At 45.7% G+C, this 13,658-nt stretch overlaps 1 protein-coding gene across 2 annotated transcripts in view; it reads left to right on the top strand.

Moving 5' to 3' along the window:
• Positions 1–13,658, top strand: part of FBXW10B (F-box and WD repeat domain containing 10B) — a 35,991-nt gene that overhangs the window by 10,271 nt on the left and 12,062 nt on the right. For both annotated transcript variants that reach the window (XR_012641835.1, XM_074971170.1), the window contains exons 6-11: positions 2,823–2,932; positions 5,693–5,896; positions 7,306–7,427; positions 8,021–8,169; positions 10,773–10,915; positions 12,753–12,911. Coding sequence is in view for 1 of the 2 variants with exons in the window: in XM_074971170.1 (XP_074827271.1) it covers positions 2,823–2,932; positions 5,693–5,896; positions 7,306–7,427; positions 8,021–8,169; positions 10,773–10,915; positions 12,753–12,911 (887 nt within the window). In the remaining variant the exon portion in view is untranslated. The remainder of the gene's footprint in view (positions 1–2,822; positions 2,933–5,692; positions 5,897–7,305; positions 7,428–8,020; positions 8,170–10,772; positions 10,916–12,752; positions 12,912–13,658) is intronic.

Genomic DNA, 13,658 nt, shown 5'->3' with positions numbered 1-13,658 from the left:
CCACCCTTAGAGTTAGAAAGATTTTCCTAATACCTAACCTAAATCTCCCCTGCTACAGAATAAGCCCATTACTTCTTGTCCTACCTTCAGTGGACATGGAGATCAATTGACCATCATCCTCTTTATAACAACCCTTAATGTATTTGAAGACTATCATCTTGCAGTTGTGTATTTAATTTTTCCTTCCTAAGTGTAATATTTTGCACTTTCCTTTATTGATTTTCATCTTATTGGTTTCAGACCAATTCTCCAATTTATCAAGATAATTTTGAATTCTAATCCTGTCCTCCAAAGTGCTTGCAACCCCTCTCAGCTTGGTTTCATCCACAAATTTTATGTTGACTCTATATTCTGTCATTCAAGTTGGTAATGAAAATATTGAATAGCAGCAGATCCAAGACATCCCCTGCAATACCCCTCTTGATATGTCCTCCAAGTCTGACAGTAAACCATTGATAACTACTCTTTGAGAACAGTATTTCAATCTGTTGTGCACCTACATTATACCAATTTCATCTATCCCACATTTCCCTAGTTTGCTTATGAGAATTTCATGTGGGACTGTGTCAAAAGCCTTACTAAAATCAAGATATATCACATCTACTGCTTCCCCCCATCACTAGGCCTGTCACCCTGTCAAAGAAAGAAACTAGATTGTTTTGGGATGATTTGTTCTTGACAAATCCATGTTGTCTGTTACTTGTCACCTTATTGTTCTCGAGATCAGGGGTCTCAAACACACAGCCCGTGGGTAGCATTCGGCCCGCAGGGTTTTTTTCTGCATCCCGCCAGCTCCCCACGCCCCCCCCAGCGCTTACCTAGAGCGGCTCTGGCCCGGTGTGCACCGCGGGCAGGGCAGACTCCCTGCCTGCCTACCCTGACCCCGCACTTCTCCGGGAAACAGCCGGAACCTGGGGGAGGGCCCAGGGGTCTGTGTGTTGTCCTTGCTTTGAGGCACCACCCTCCGCAGCTCCCACTGGCCGGGAACGGGGAACCGCGGCCAATGGGAGCTTCGGAGGAGGTACCTGGAGGAGCAGCCATGGCAACACACGGAGCCCTTTACCCCCCTCTCCCCCAGGTTCCGGCCACTTCCCAGAGCGGCGTGGGGGCAGGGCAGGCAGACAGGGAGCCTGCCCTGCCCCCGGTGAGTGCTGGGCCAGAGCCCATCCCCGAACCCCTCCTGCAACCGAACCCCCTGCCCTGAGCCCCCTGCCGCCACCTCACCCCTCCTGCACCCCACATCCCAACTCCCTGCCCTGCGCTCCCTGCCGCACCCTGCACACCTCCTGCACCTCAACTCCCTGCCCTGAGCCCGCCACACCCCACACCCCTCCTGCACCCCCTGGGGGCAAGGAGGGGGCAGAGTTGGGGTGGGGATTTCAGGGAAGGGGTTGGAATGGGGGCAGGGGCGGGGCCTCATGGAAGGGATGGAGTGGGGGCAGGGCCGGGGGCAGCTGGGGAGGCGACTGTCAGTGGTGCGGCCCTCGGGCTAATGTATTAGTCCTCATGTGGCCTTCGTGGTCATTTGAGTTTGAGACCCCTGCTCTAGATGCTTACAAACTTGTTAAACAATTTGTTCCAGTATCTTTCTGGGTATCAAAGTTAGGGTGACTGGTCTATAATTCCCCGGCTCTTCCTCTTCTCCCCTTGTTAAAGATAGGTACTATGTTTGCCCCTTTCCAGTCCTCTGGGACCCCACCCCTCTTCCATGGGTTCTCATAGATAATTGCTAATGGTTCAGAGATTGCTTCAGCTAATTCCTTAAGAACTCTAAGGGAAATCCATCGGGCCCTGTTGATTTTAATACATTTAACTTATCTAAATAATTCTTTAACCTGTTCTTTTCCTATTCTGTCCTATGTTCCTTCCCGCTGGTTGTTAATATTAATTTTGTTGAGCATCTGGTCACAATTAACCTTTTTAGTGAACACTGAGGCAAAAAAAGCAGTAAACATGTCAGCCTTCTCTGTTTCATCCATTATTCACTCTCTTTCCCCGTTATAGACCTACACCTTCCTTCAGCCTTCTCTTACTTCTAATGCATTTACAGTATCTCTTCTATTGCCTTTTACATCTCTTGCTAGTTGTAATTCATTTTGCTCCTTAGCCTCTCTGATTTTGTCCCTACAAGCTTTTGCTATTCTTTTATAGTCATCCGTAGCAATTTGTCCTAGTTTTTACTTTTTGTATGTTTCCTTTCTGATTTTCAGGTCATTAAAGAGCTCCACATGGAGTCATATTGGTCTCTTGTTGTTCTTCCTGTCTTTCTTCTGCATTGGGATAGGTTGCTGTTTTGCAGTAAAGTTTGTCTCTTTTAGAAAGTGACAGGTCTCCTGAACTCCCTTTTCCCTTAGATTTCTTTCCCATGAGCCCATATCTACCAATTCCCTGTTTGCTGAAGTCTGCTTTTTTGAAGTTGTCTTTATTCTGCTGCTCTCGCTCCTTCCTTTCCTTATAATCATGAACTTTGTCATTTCGTGATCAATTCTAAGTTGCCTTCCCCTTTGAGAAGCTCAACCAGTTCCTCCTGGTTAGTCAGAATCAAATCTAAAATAGCCACCCCCTTACTTTTTCTGCCTTCAAAGACTTGTCCATAACACATTCTGAGAGTAGCTCTACTACACTGTACTCCAAGAAACACCCCTGTCCTGACCCCAACATGCCCTCTATGTTGGCTGGGAAGGGGCCTGCATGGGGCATGTTCTCTGGGGTCAGTCCCCCATCACCTTTAAGGCCCTTTAGTGTAACTGAGGAGCAAGAGCAATAGGCAATCTCTTTCCAACAGAGTTATTTATTCCTATTTCCTTTCTCTCCGATCCTAGGAGGAGAACAACCTACAGGGGGCTTATCATGGCCAGATGACTGAAACTGTCCAGCTGGAGGAGAGAAACATCTTCTGCGGCTCCTATAACGTTCGTGTCCTTACAGACCAGTATGTACATGCCATGCACCCTTGCTTCAGTCACCACACTTAGCACTGGCAGCCCCTCTCCAACCCTGGGGATCTCAAAGCTCTTTATAAACCTATAGAGCCAACTGGTGGCTTCACCAGGCCAGTCATGTCACCCAGGGATTCCTGCAGGTGCCTTCCCTCCCCTTAAATCCTATTTTCACCAGTGGGTGGTGCAGTTTGCATTCACACTAGACTATTGGTCAAGTGGGCTACAAGGGTGTTGCAGAACTGTATCCAAATCCTGCTAAAAGGACTAGCCTTGACCGTGCCTCTGCCATCAGGCTGTTGAGGGAGAGTTCCCTGGACACTCTAAGCTGGCTCTGAAAACGCTTTCAGTTAACTGCATAGGAACCACGTAGCAAAATCAGCTTTCAAAATTAGCTAGGCTTGGAAAGAGCTTTGCCTAGTGGTTGGGCACCAGAACAGGAGCCAAGAACTCCTGCATTCTCTTTCTGGCTGATGCGACTGCTTCTGAAGTGAGTCACTTCAGTTTCCCTATCAGTAAAACGGGTGTAGCGTATGACAGGAGCGATCAGAGAATGTCTGGGAAATGCTTTGAAGATACGGAGCCTAAATCTTGCCTGCCTTCATTCTGTTAGAGAGACAAGGCGGGTGAGGTATTATCTTGTAATTGGACCACCTTCAGCTGGTGAGCAAGACAAGCTTGTCTTTCTAATATCCTGGGACCAACAGGATGTAGCCGATCTGCCACGGCTAGCAGCAAATGGCTGCTGATGGGACACTACATGGGGTGGGCTCTGAGTTACTACAGAGAAATCTTTCCCAGGTGTCTGGCTGCTGGGTCTTGCTCCCATGCTCAGCGTCTAACCGATCACCATATTTGGGGTCAGGAAGGCATTTCCCTCCAGGTCAGATTAGCAGTGACTATGGGGGTTTTTCGCCTTCCTCTGCAGCATGGGGCATGGGTCACTTGCAGCTTTAAACTAGTGTAAATGGTGGATTATTTGTAACTTGAAATCTTTAAACCATGATTTGAGGACTTCAGTAACTCAGCCAGAGGTTTGGGGTCTATTACTGGAGTGGGTGGGTGAGGTTCTATGGTCTGCGATGTGCAGGAGGTCAGACTAGCTGATCATGATGATCCCTTCTGGCCTTAAAGTCTATGAGACACAGCTGCAACAACTTTGCATTCTTATGGCATTCTCACCTGTGCAGCAGGGCTGTGAAACACCACCAGATCAGAATGATAGTGTTTTACACCCACTTTGTACTAGTGAAAATGAAGACATGAGGTACAAGCCAGGGGCGAATCAGGCCCAGTAAGTGCTGAGTATTATTAGTGCGCAAGTGTGGACAAAGCTATAGTTTCCTATGCATATTTATTTTTCAAAGGGTAACTGTTGCTGTTATTTATTCAAAGTTTTGATGGAACTAGTGCAGAAGTCCCTGCATGAAAAATAAGTTTCACATTATTTACAGGGTGTGTAACTTACTCATGATTTGTGTCCAAATTTCAGGGTTTGGTTCTGCCCCTCTTACGCATGCCTTCCCCCAGAATTAGTTTCACTGGAATCAGTGGAAGTATTTGTATAGTAAGGTATTACCCAATGTGACCAAGGGTAGCAAAATCTAGTCCCTAAGCAGCGCTTTCTGACACTCATTACATAGGCAATGCTGGATTAGAACCCAGAATCTTCTGCTCCAATCACTTATGCTCCGGCCACATGATCTAAAGGAGAAGACTCCCCTCTGACTGTATGCACATATGTGTCGGTGTGTTTATATGAGGATCCAGATCACTGTGTGTGCAAGTCAGTTTGTGAGTGTGAGGGTGTGTAGGGGGGGAGGAGGCAATCGTATCAGCCTATGTGAGTCTTGGTGTGTGTGTGAGGCTGTGTCCCAGCTGTGTGTGTGTGTATCACAGGATATGTGTCTCAGTATGTGTGGACATGTGTATAAGCAAAACCTGAAACCTGTATATTTCAATACATTGTTGCTGCAAGAATTGGCATTTAAAAAAACAATGTCCGGGGAACCCTGACCACCAAACATGCCCTTGTATAAAGGCATTATAGTGCCTCAATTTCTGAAATAGTGGGGTCAGCAGTCCCCAGTGGGTCTCATCCCCTTCCCCTCTATGATTTATTATCTGTATACAAACATCAGCTGAAACCTTGGGTCTCAGCAACCAGAGCCATCCCTAGCCATTTTGGTGCCCTACGCAGCCTCCCTGCAGGGGAGGGGGGGTGGTTGGTGTGTGTGTGTGTTTAGGTGGGCTGGCCCCAGGCCTCCGTGGGGGGGGGGAGTGTGCAGGAGCAGGTTTGGGGGGCAGGGGGGAACTGCCCCCCAGCAGGAGCTGACAGAGCGAAGCGGGCTGGGGCTGGGTCGCTCCACTTCCTGCCGCCCGGTGAGTGCAGGGAACCTGACCCCTGATGCAGTCCTCAGGGCAATGGTGGAGTGGGGGTGGGAGCAGAGCAGGAGCGGGGGCCATGGGGAAGAGGCGGAACAGGAGCTGGAGCAGCACGCAGCTGCATAGGGCACCAGCAGCTGCGTACTTTGCGTATGGGTAAGGATGGCCCTGTCAGCAACCCTCCCGCTGGTACCTTGAGGGGTTCCATGTACCTTTCCAGGATGGCCCCTCAATTCTGTTCAGTGAGCTGAGATACCATGGCATTGAGCAAAATACAGGTGCCTGTAAATAACAACTTACAGTGCTTTCTTGGCTAGCCCTGTAATGCTTTGGCAGATGCTCTCCTCAGTCTCTGCTTGCTTACGCAGGTCAGATCCACACAGGGTAATCCACTACAGTGGTGGGAACTTACTTGCCATTGGCTCAGCGGACCGCAAAGTCAGGTTCCTTAACGTGTTGGAGCTGAAGGAAGTGCCACCTGTGATCAGTGGCCATGCTGGGAGCATAAAGGCAGTGTTCCTCAACGAGAAGAAAGGGTTCGTGCTGAGTGCCAGCTTTGATCTCAGCATCAGGTGAGCAGTGCTGATACGAGGGTCATTGGGCAGAGTGATCCAGTTTGCAATGATCTACTGAAAGGAAATTTTAAGCATAAAACCCAAAACCAAACCCAACATTGGGCATTTTTTCCAGAATCCTCCCCTCCTCCCATTTTCTGACTGTAATAATGAGAGAAGAAAAACACATCATAGATATCCTAGTTTACTCCCTTGCTCATGTAGGACATTTCCCCTCTGGGCTTCCCCGTTTCATCAAGTACTGGAAGAAGAAGTAGCAAAGTACTCCAGGAAAACTGATTGTTGTGATATTTCTAAACCAGAGACATTGAGATATGTTTCTGATTAGCATCTGCGGTGAAATCCTGGCCCTGTTGAAGTCCATGCCAAAACTCCCACTCAGTTCAATAGGGCTAGGAGTTCACCCCTGAAGTTTGGGAAGCTTTTTTTAAATCTTCCCATCATTTTGATACCAACTCCTTCCCATGGTATCTGACCACCTTCCAGTGCACTTGGAAGAAAGTATAGAGGCAGCTTTACACTATGCAGAGGCATACACTGGTGTAGGTCAGGATACACGTCCTCATTGAAGTTGGGGAATGGGAAGCCTTATGTCATCTCTGTCACTAATTCTTAGGATCACAGAATCATAGAATATCAGGGTTGGAAGGGACCTCAGGAGGTCATCTAGTCCAACCCCCTGCTCAAAGCAGGACCAATCCGCATCTAAATCATCCCAGCCAGGGCTTTGTCAAGCCTGACCTTAAAAATATCTAAGGAAGGAGATTCCACCACCTCCCTAGGTAACACATTCTAGTGTTACTAATTTCAGGATACTTATAATCTGCTGCCACAATAGCCCTGCATTATGCCCACAAGCGGAGACCCAAGTCAGGTTCTCCAGCTCTGGGATGACAATGGCAGGGCCTGTTTCAAAGGCCACATCAGTGTAATAGGAGGGGAAAGAGTCTACACAGATATGGAGTCTTTGTCTCCCACCTGCTTCAGCATGGGATGGTCTTTGCTATATCCATGTGCTTGGGTTTTCTCAGTGAAGTGGCTGTAAGTCTTCTTGGCAGCTGCTTGATGGAAATGGGGCTGTTTGAAGGATTGTTACATTTGGAGGCCAGAGGTAGCCATTGCTGGGTAGCCAGAGAAGCAATCCAGATGTATGTGACCATGACAGCCCTGGGGCCACCAGAACAAAATATAAGATCAGGTATCTAAATATTAGGTACTGATTCTACTGCCCTTACATCGGGCTTTTCTCAGTGTTACTTCATTGACCTCAGTGGAATTACTCCTGACTTACACCAGTGTATGTGCTAGGAGAACCAGGCCCATTAGCTGGCAATAATAACAAATAAATCATTAATTAACAATTAATGAATCACAGGATTCTCCCCTTCTTGGTCTTTACTCTGCAGATGCTGGAATATATTCACTGGGGCTTGTGTGAAGATCCTTAACGGTCACACGGGGACCATCACTTGCCTGGACATGTACAAAAACAGGATTGTGTCAGGAGCAAGAGATTGCATGGTCAAAGGTGAGCAAGCAATCGCCGAAATAGCCCCAAGGCTTTGATGGGGGGCCACCACCAGCCGCATTCCAAATCCCAGTGGTAACAGCAAAGGGGTTTGGATTGGCTTAGACCAGCAGGGAAAGTGGCCCAATATGTATATTTATAGCACAGACAGTGTGTGACCCTGACAACCAGCGTAGAAACCAGGGGGTGGATTTCAAACTCTCACAATGGAGCTTAGTTTGCTCTGCAAGCAATGGCCACGCATGCAACTCCTATTAGGGTGGTTTTATACAATATGAATGGCGTTATGGTTATGGCAATGGGACTTGAGACACCTGGATTCAGTCCTCAGCTCTGCTATAGACTTCCTGTGGTGACCTTAGGTTCTCAACTGTGGTTATAATGATACTCCATTGCTTTCTCTATTTGGTTTGTGAACGCTTCAGGGCAGGGTTTGTCTCCGTGCAGCACCTAGCACAAGGGGGCTCTGAACTCAGCTGAGGCCTTTAGGTACAACTGTGGACTCAAATAAGAATTTGTATTCGCATTTTGCAGAGCGATACAGACAAATAAATGTGGACATTATTTATGTTTCTCCTTCCCACTTCTAACAGTGTGGGATTTAAACACCGGGCGATGCATCAAAACTTTAAAACACAAAGATGCCATTTGGACAGCTAAAATCAACAACACCCACATTGTGAGCGGTTGCGAAAAAGGGTTGGTGAAAGTGTGGCATGCTGATACGTGCGTGTTGATCAAGGTATGTTTCTTCCTAATCATAGCGTGCTCTGGAAACGTATTTGGGTGTTTTCTCTCTGTGTGCTGCCCCAGCTCTGCGCAGCTAGCTGGCCCAGCAGACCTCGATAGTACTACCTAGAAAGACCACTGACTCGGTTCAGTGGCGAAGGAGCTCGGCCAGGTTTACTGTCAACAAAGCACAGGACTAGCTCCCTGGATCTATGTCTATGGGTACCCTAACATATGCAGGCCCGTTACAATGGACTCAGCTCAGTCAGCAAGCAGGATTCTCTGCTGCCCCCTTGGCTAGACAAAGGATTAAGGCAAGGTACCCTGACATTTATAGACTGAGACAAACAACTGGAAAAAACATCTTACGCACCACCGTATGTATTTCATGACATCTGTTTTATCTCCCCTGGTTCCCAATATCTTGAACAAAACATCCCTATTCATTGTTTTGTCAAACCATCTTATCTTATACTAGCTGGGGATGTATCTGTACTAGCTGGAATATATTTATGCAAATATCTAGAGCCTAGTACACTAGCAACAACTTTGCCAAATTCATGTACTGGACAGTGAACTTGCAAACATCTGCTTTAATACATGGCCTGACTTTGATTCACAGCCTCAGATCTTACACCAGGCTCTCTCTTTCTCTACTACACACTGAATCATAGAAATGGAGGGTTGGAAGGGACCTGATCATCTAGTCTATTCCCCTGCACTGAGGCAGGATTAAGTTTACCTAGACCATCCCTGACAGATATTCATCTAGACTGTTCTTAAAATCCTCCATTGATGGGGATGCCACAACCTCCCCAGGTAACCTGTTCCAGTGCTCAACTATCCTTAGTTAGAAAGTTTTTCCTAATTACCTAAATCTGCCTTGCTGCAAGCTAAGCCAATCTGGACAGTTGAACTCTTGCGGGGTTAGACTAGATGAGCCTTGTGGTCCCTTCTAACCTCTATGAGTCTCTGATTCCCTTGGTGGACATGGAGAACAATTTATCACTGTCCTCTTTATAAAAACCCTTTACATATCTGTTCACCCCAACTAGTCATGGCTTTTTGTTCACACCAAAGGCGTTTTTTAAAAAGAAAGAAAGAAAAAGGTATGAAACTGGTAACCGATGATCAACAGAATTAGTGATGGCTGACCTGTGTAAGAGCCTATTGGCAAACAATTCACCAAATTAAAAATTGACATTTGATCTGGTCTTTAATTTTTTTGCTGTTTGCAGATATTTATATGATTGAGCTTTTGTTTGGGTGAACGTTCACAAGCAGGGATTTTCTGGATAATAGCTGTATTTCAGGGCTGGGGATGACGCATAGTTAGACTAAGAAATTAAATTTGTTTCTAGCAGAAACAAAAACAGTTTATAAAGATTAGGGATATCCAGACAGCTGCACTGTAATTTAAAGCTCAGAGCCAGTTTGATTTCAGTCATACCAGTGTATCTCCTGTTCTTTGAGAGGCGAAAAGCCAGTTTCTATTGATGGAAAAAAGTCTGATGGAATTGCATGTACAGATGTTTATCGAGGGTAAGATATTCCATTTCTAGATGACCCAAGTTTATATACGGCTCCTACTAGCTTAGTTAGGGGCAGTTTCATATTGTCTTCCCTGGTTGGTTATTCACTTAACAGATCCTAAAGGTCTCAGTTTAATTCTCAGCTGCCATAACATGCACATAGTTAGGGCCCTACCAAATTTACGGTCCATTTTGGTCAATTTCATGGTTATAGGATTTAAAAAATAATACATTTCATGATTTCAACTATTTAAATCTGAAATTTCATGGTGTAGCTGTCAGGGGTCCTGACCCAAAAGGAGTGGGGGGATGGTGAGGTTACTGCGTGTGTGTGTGGAGGGGTGTTGTGGTACTGCTTCCATTTCTTCTATGCTGCTGCTGGCGGTGGCGCTGTCTTCAGAGCTGGACAGCGGGAGAGTGGTGGCTGCAGGCTGGGCACCCAGCTCTGAAGGCAGCGCCAGCAGCCACACAGAAGTAAGGATGGGATGGGATGGGATGGCCAGCCTTACTTCTGCACTGCTGCTGGTGGGGTTCTGCCTTCAGAGCTGGGCACCCAGCCAACAGCCACCACTTTCCAGCCACCCAGCTCTGAAGTCAGCACAGAAGTAAAGGTGGCAATACTGCAACCTCCCTAAAATAACCCTGTGACCCCCCTGCAACTCCCTTTTGGGTCAGGACCCCCAATCTGAGAAACTCTGATCTCCCTGTGAAATCTGTATAGTATAGGCTAGAAACACACAAAACACCAGATTTCACAGGGGAAGACCAGATTTCATGGTCCGTGACACGTTTTTCGTAGTTGTGAATTTGATATGGCCCTACACATAGTACACACAGTGATTCTGGCCAATGAATGAATGAGTTCACATTAGTGTCTGGCCACCAAGAGTGAGCCTGGCATGTTTTACTTACAGTGACTACTGAATCAAAACTATTATCAAAAGGCTTATTGTAATCCTTTACAGAATCCACTATAAAGCATAGGAGGGCAGTATTGTAACATGAGATTGATTGGGGCTATATGTATGCCCAGAATTCTTATAGTATGTTACACTATGTGACACGTGGCTCTTTCATGTTCCAGACCTTAGAAGGGCACCAAGGCCCAGTAAAATGCCTGGCCTTTGATCAATGGCATCTAGTGACAGGAAGCTCTGATGGATTTGTCCTGGGATGGAGCATGGTGGGAAAACATAAGAGATGTCTAATGGCTTTCAGGCACCCACAGTAGGTATCATTCACATGTTGGAAACCACAGATAACAAATGTCTACGTGTTTCCTATAGCTCTGAATATAAATAAAGTGAACTCTGTTACCTGCTTAGGAATATGTCTACATAGAATGTGTTAATTCACAGTCCTAACACTTTAAAATTTTCCCTGTCCTGCAGGGAGTGGGGTTTTTGTTTTACAGGAATTCACTGTTATTCAGTGGAACAGTGACTCCCGAGTAAGGAATCCCCTGCAGAACAGATGGAATTAAAGTCCTAGGACTGTGTATCTTGCATGACTCTTACCTTCACAAGGGAATAGCAGCATTCAGTGTTGTCCCATGACACAATAAAGCTAGACATTTGGGAAAACTATTATGTATGATATTATATATGGTGATGAAGAGGTCCTCAAGTGTACAGAAAAGCTCTGATGGACTACATACATGGGGTGAAATCCTGGCCCTACTGAAGAGAATGGGTGTTTTGCCATTGATTTCCAATATGGCCAGGATTTCACCCATGATGATAATATACCTTCAAGAAACATTATTAAGGTTGCAAAGTCAAAACCTCCAAAATTAGGGTATGCCAAAATGAAGGTTGCCTGTGCAACCTTAAATCAGTCCTCTTATGCGTATGCATTATGATACAGCATTTTAGTACATACTCATATATTGCCAAATTTCAAGTCCCGCTCCAAAGCCTGGTGATAAAAGAGTTGTTCAATAAAAGGTCACAGCATTTTTAATAAGGAGAAAAACAATGTGTTTTTCCTTTGCCTTGTTATTGAAACATCTAAATCATTTTGACTGAAATTTCCCAAAAACATTCAACGTGAGGCAGACACCCAACATGGCAAATTTCAGCGCAGTTATGGTTAGATAGAGTTAAAGGCCATTGGAAAGTGGGTCTTATAACAGGAAGTGTTAGGCAAACTTAAAAATAGGTGGCAATATTAATCCTGCCTATAATTAGTATGACGTGAGTGCAGGTGAAAAAACAGAATAAACAAAACACAATTCTTTGGCAGAAAAACTAATTCAGATCTTATGCCTTCTGGAAGTAAACTGAAAAGACTTTAGATGCAAATGATCCCAGCCATGACGAATGCTAACATCTAGGATTCAATCCACCTAAACTTGAGGTGGTTCTTATCCCAGTCCAGGGGCAAATGATCCACTGTGAGTCAAGGAGTTCAGGAAAACAAGATAATTCCCTTCTCTTTGTTATTGACATGGAAGCAGGGATGATTTAAGATTAAATGGGATCCAGATACATCAAAATTTCAGGAACCTCTAATATATATTCAGCAGCACGTTAAGCTACTTATTTTGGCAGAAAAGACTAACAGAAGATAGTGCATATGTGAAACATGGAGACATTAGTTTTGTTGTGGAAACCATTCCCTTTGCATATCATGACATTTTGTGATTTTAACTGTGCTGTGATAAGACTACGTCACCATACTGTTTGCATTTACTTTCAGTGGTTATTTAAAGGAAGAGATGTGATTGAAAATGCCTACTGGCAAAGCTAATATGCCGCGACTGGTCTTAAACACAGTGGTTGCTACGAATGACTGCTTCGTTCATCTTTTGAGCATGACCAATAAATTGTCTGGACTTCATAATTTTGGCCATCTCTCCATTCCAAAGGCACCAATGATTAGGGAGGTATTTTCTGGGTGACTTTCATCCTCCCCAGCCTCTTTTAAACCTGACTAGTTCTCTCATCTACCCTGTAGGCAGAGATGGACCTGCTTCACTCACCATCCAAGAAAGAACATTGTTACTTCAATCTTCTCATGTAGGAATAAAGAATGTGCTTATGCTCCGGTGTTTTGTTTTCAGGGAAGTCCTGTATCTGGCGTTTCTGTATCTCCGAGTCATCAGTGGCTGCACTGATGGAAAAATACGTATATTTAACTTCCTGACTGGGACCTGCCTGAAGGTGATGAGGGCCAATAGCAGAGGTGACCCTGTGGTGTCCTTCTGCATTGTAGAAAATAGGTGGGTAATAGCAGTTGCACTCAGACTCTGAGCCAGTTAGACAGACTGTGTTGCTCAAGAAATCATGTCCTTTTTACAGCCCTAACAAGTGGGGTTTTTTTAGAGGATTCTGCTGATTTATTGACTATGGATCACTGCAATATGTTATTCTATTAAGTAGGTGTGGTGCTTTGGTTTGGATTTCAATCCAAACTTCCCCAAAACATTGGATATTCATCCTGATGTTTAGATTCAGGCCCATTTTAGAGATGGGGCAAAGCTATAAAGTGGGATCAAGATTGCTATCTGAATTTCCTCAGAGTTTGGGTGGGTTCAGGATCAGGCCCACATGTGCTCTTAACATGCCGGTGTTCTACTGCATTTTCATAAATGTAAGAGATTGAAAAGGCCTACTCATCACATCCATCCTTCTAGACAAGAGTAGGCTTGTTCCCTCCAGTGTGTTTTTTCACCCCGATTCAAGGGCCCCTAGCAACAGGACAACCACCATTTCTCTTAGGCTGTGAAATAGCTCCCAACAGTCAGAACATTTTTCCTTTTCATGATTTCATCCAGTGGTGAGCTGGAGCCAGTTCGGACCGGTTCACGCGAACCGGTTGTTAAATTTAGAAGCAGTTTTAGGACTGGTTGTTAGGGCTCCCTGAGCTCCCGGCCGAGAGGCTCCCCCAGCCCCTCCGCCGCCTTCCCCCCTCTCGCAGAGCCTCAGCATGCGGAGCCAGCGCCAGCGCTCTGGACCGCTCCTGGGCA

Source organism: Natator depressus, chromosome 14 (assembly GCF_965152275.1).
Source record: "Natator depressus isolate rNatDep1 chromosome 14, rNatDep2.hap1, whole genome shotgun sequence".
Lineage (NCBI taxonomy): Eukaryota > Metazoa > Chordata > Testudines > Cheloniidae > Natator > Natator depressus.
Note: the sequence above shows the minus strand (reverse complement) of the source record. Positions and strands in the feature narration are given on the sequence as shown.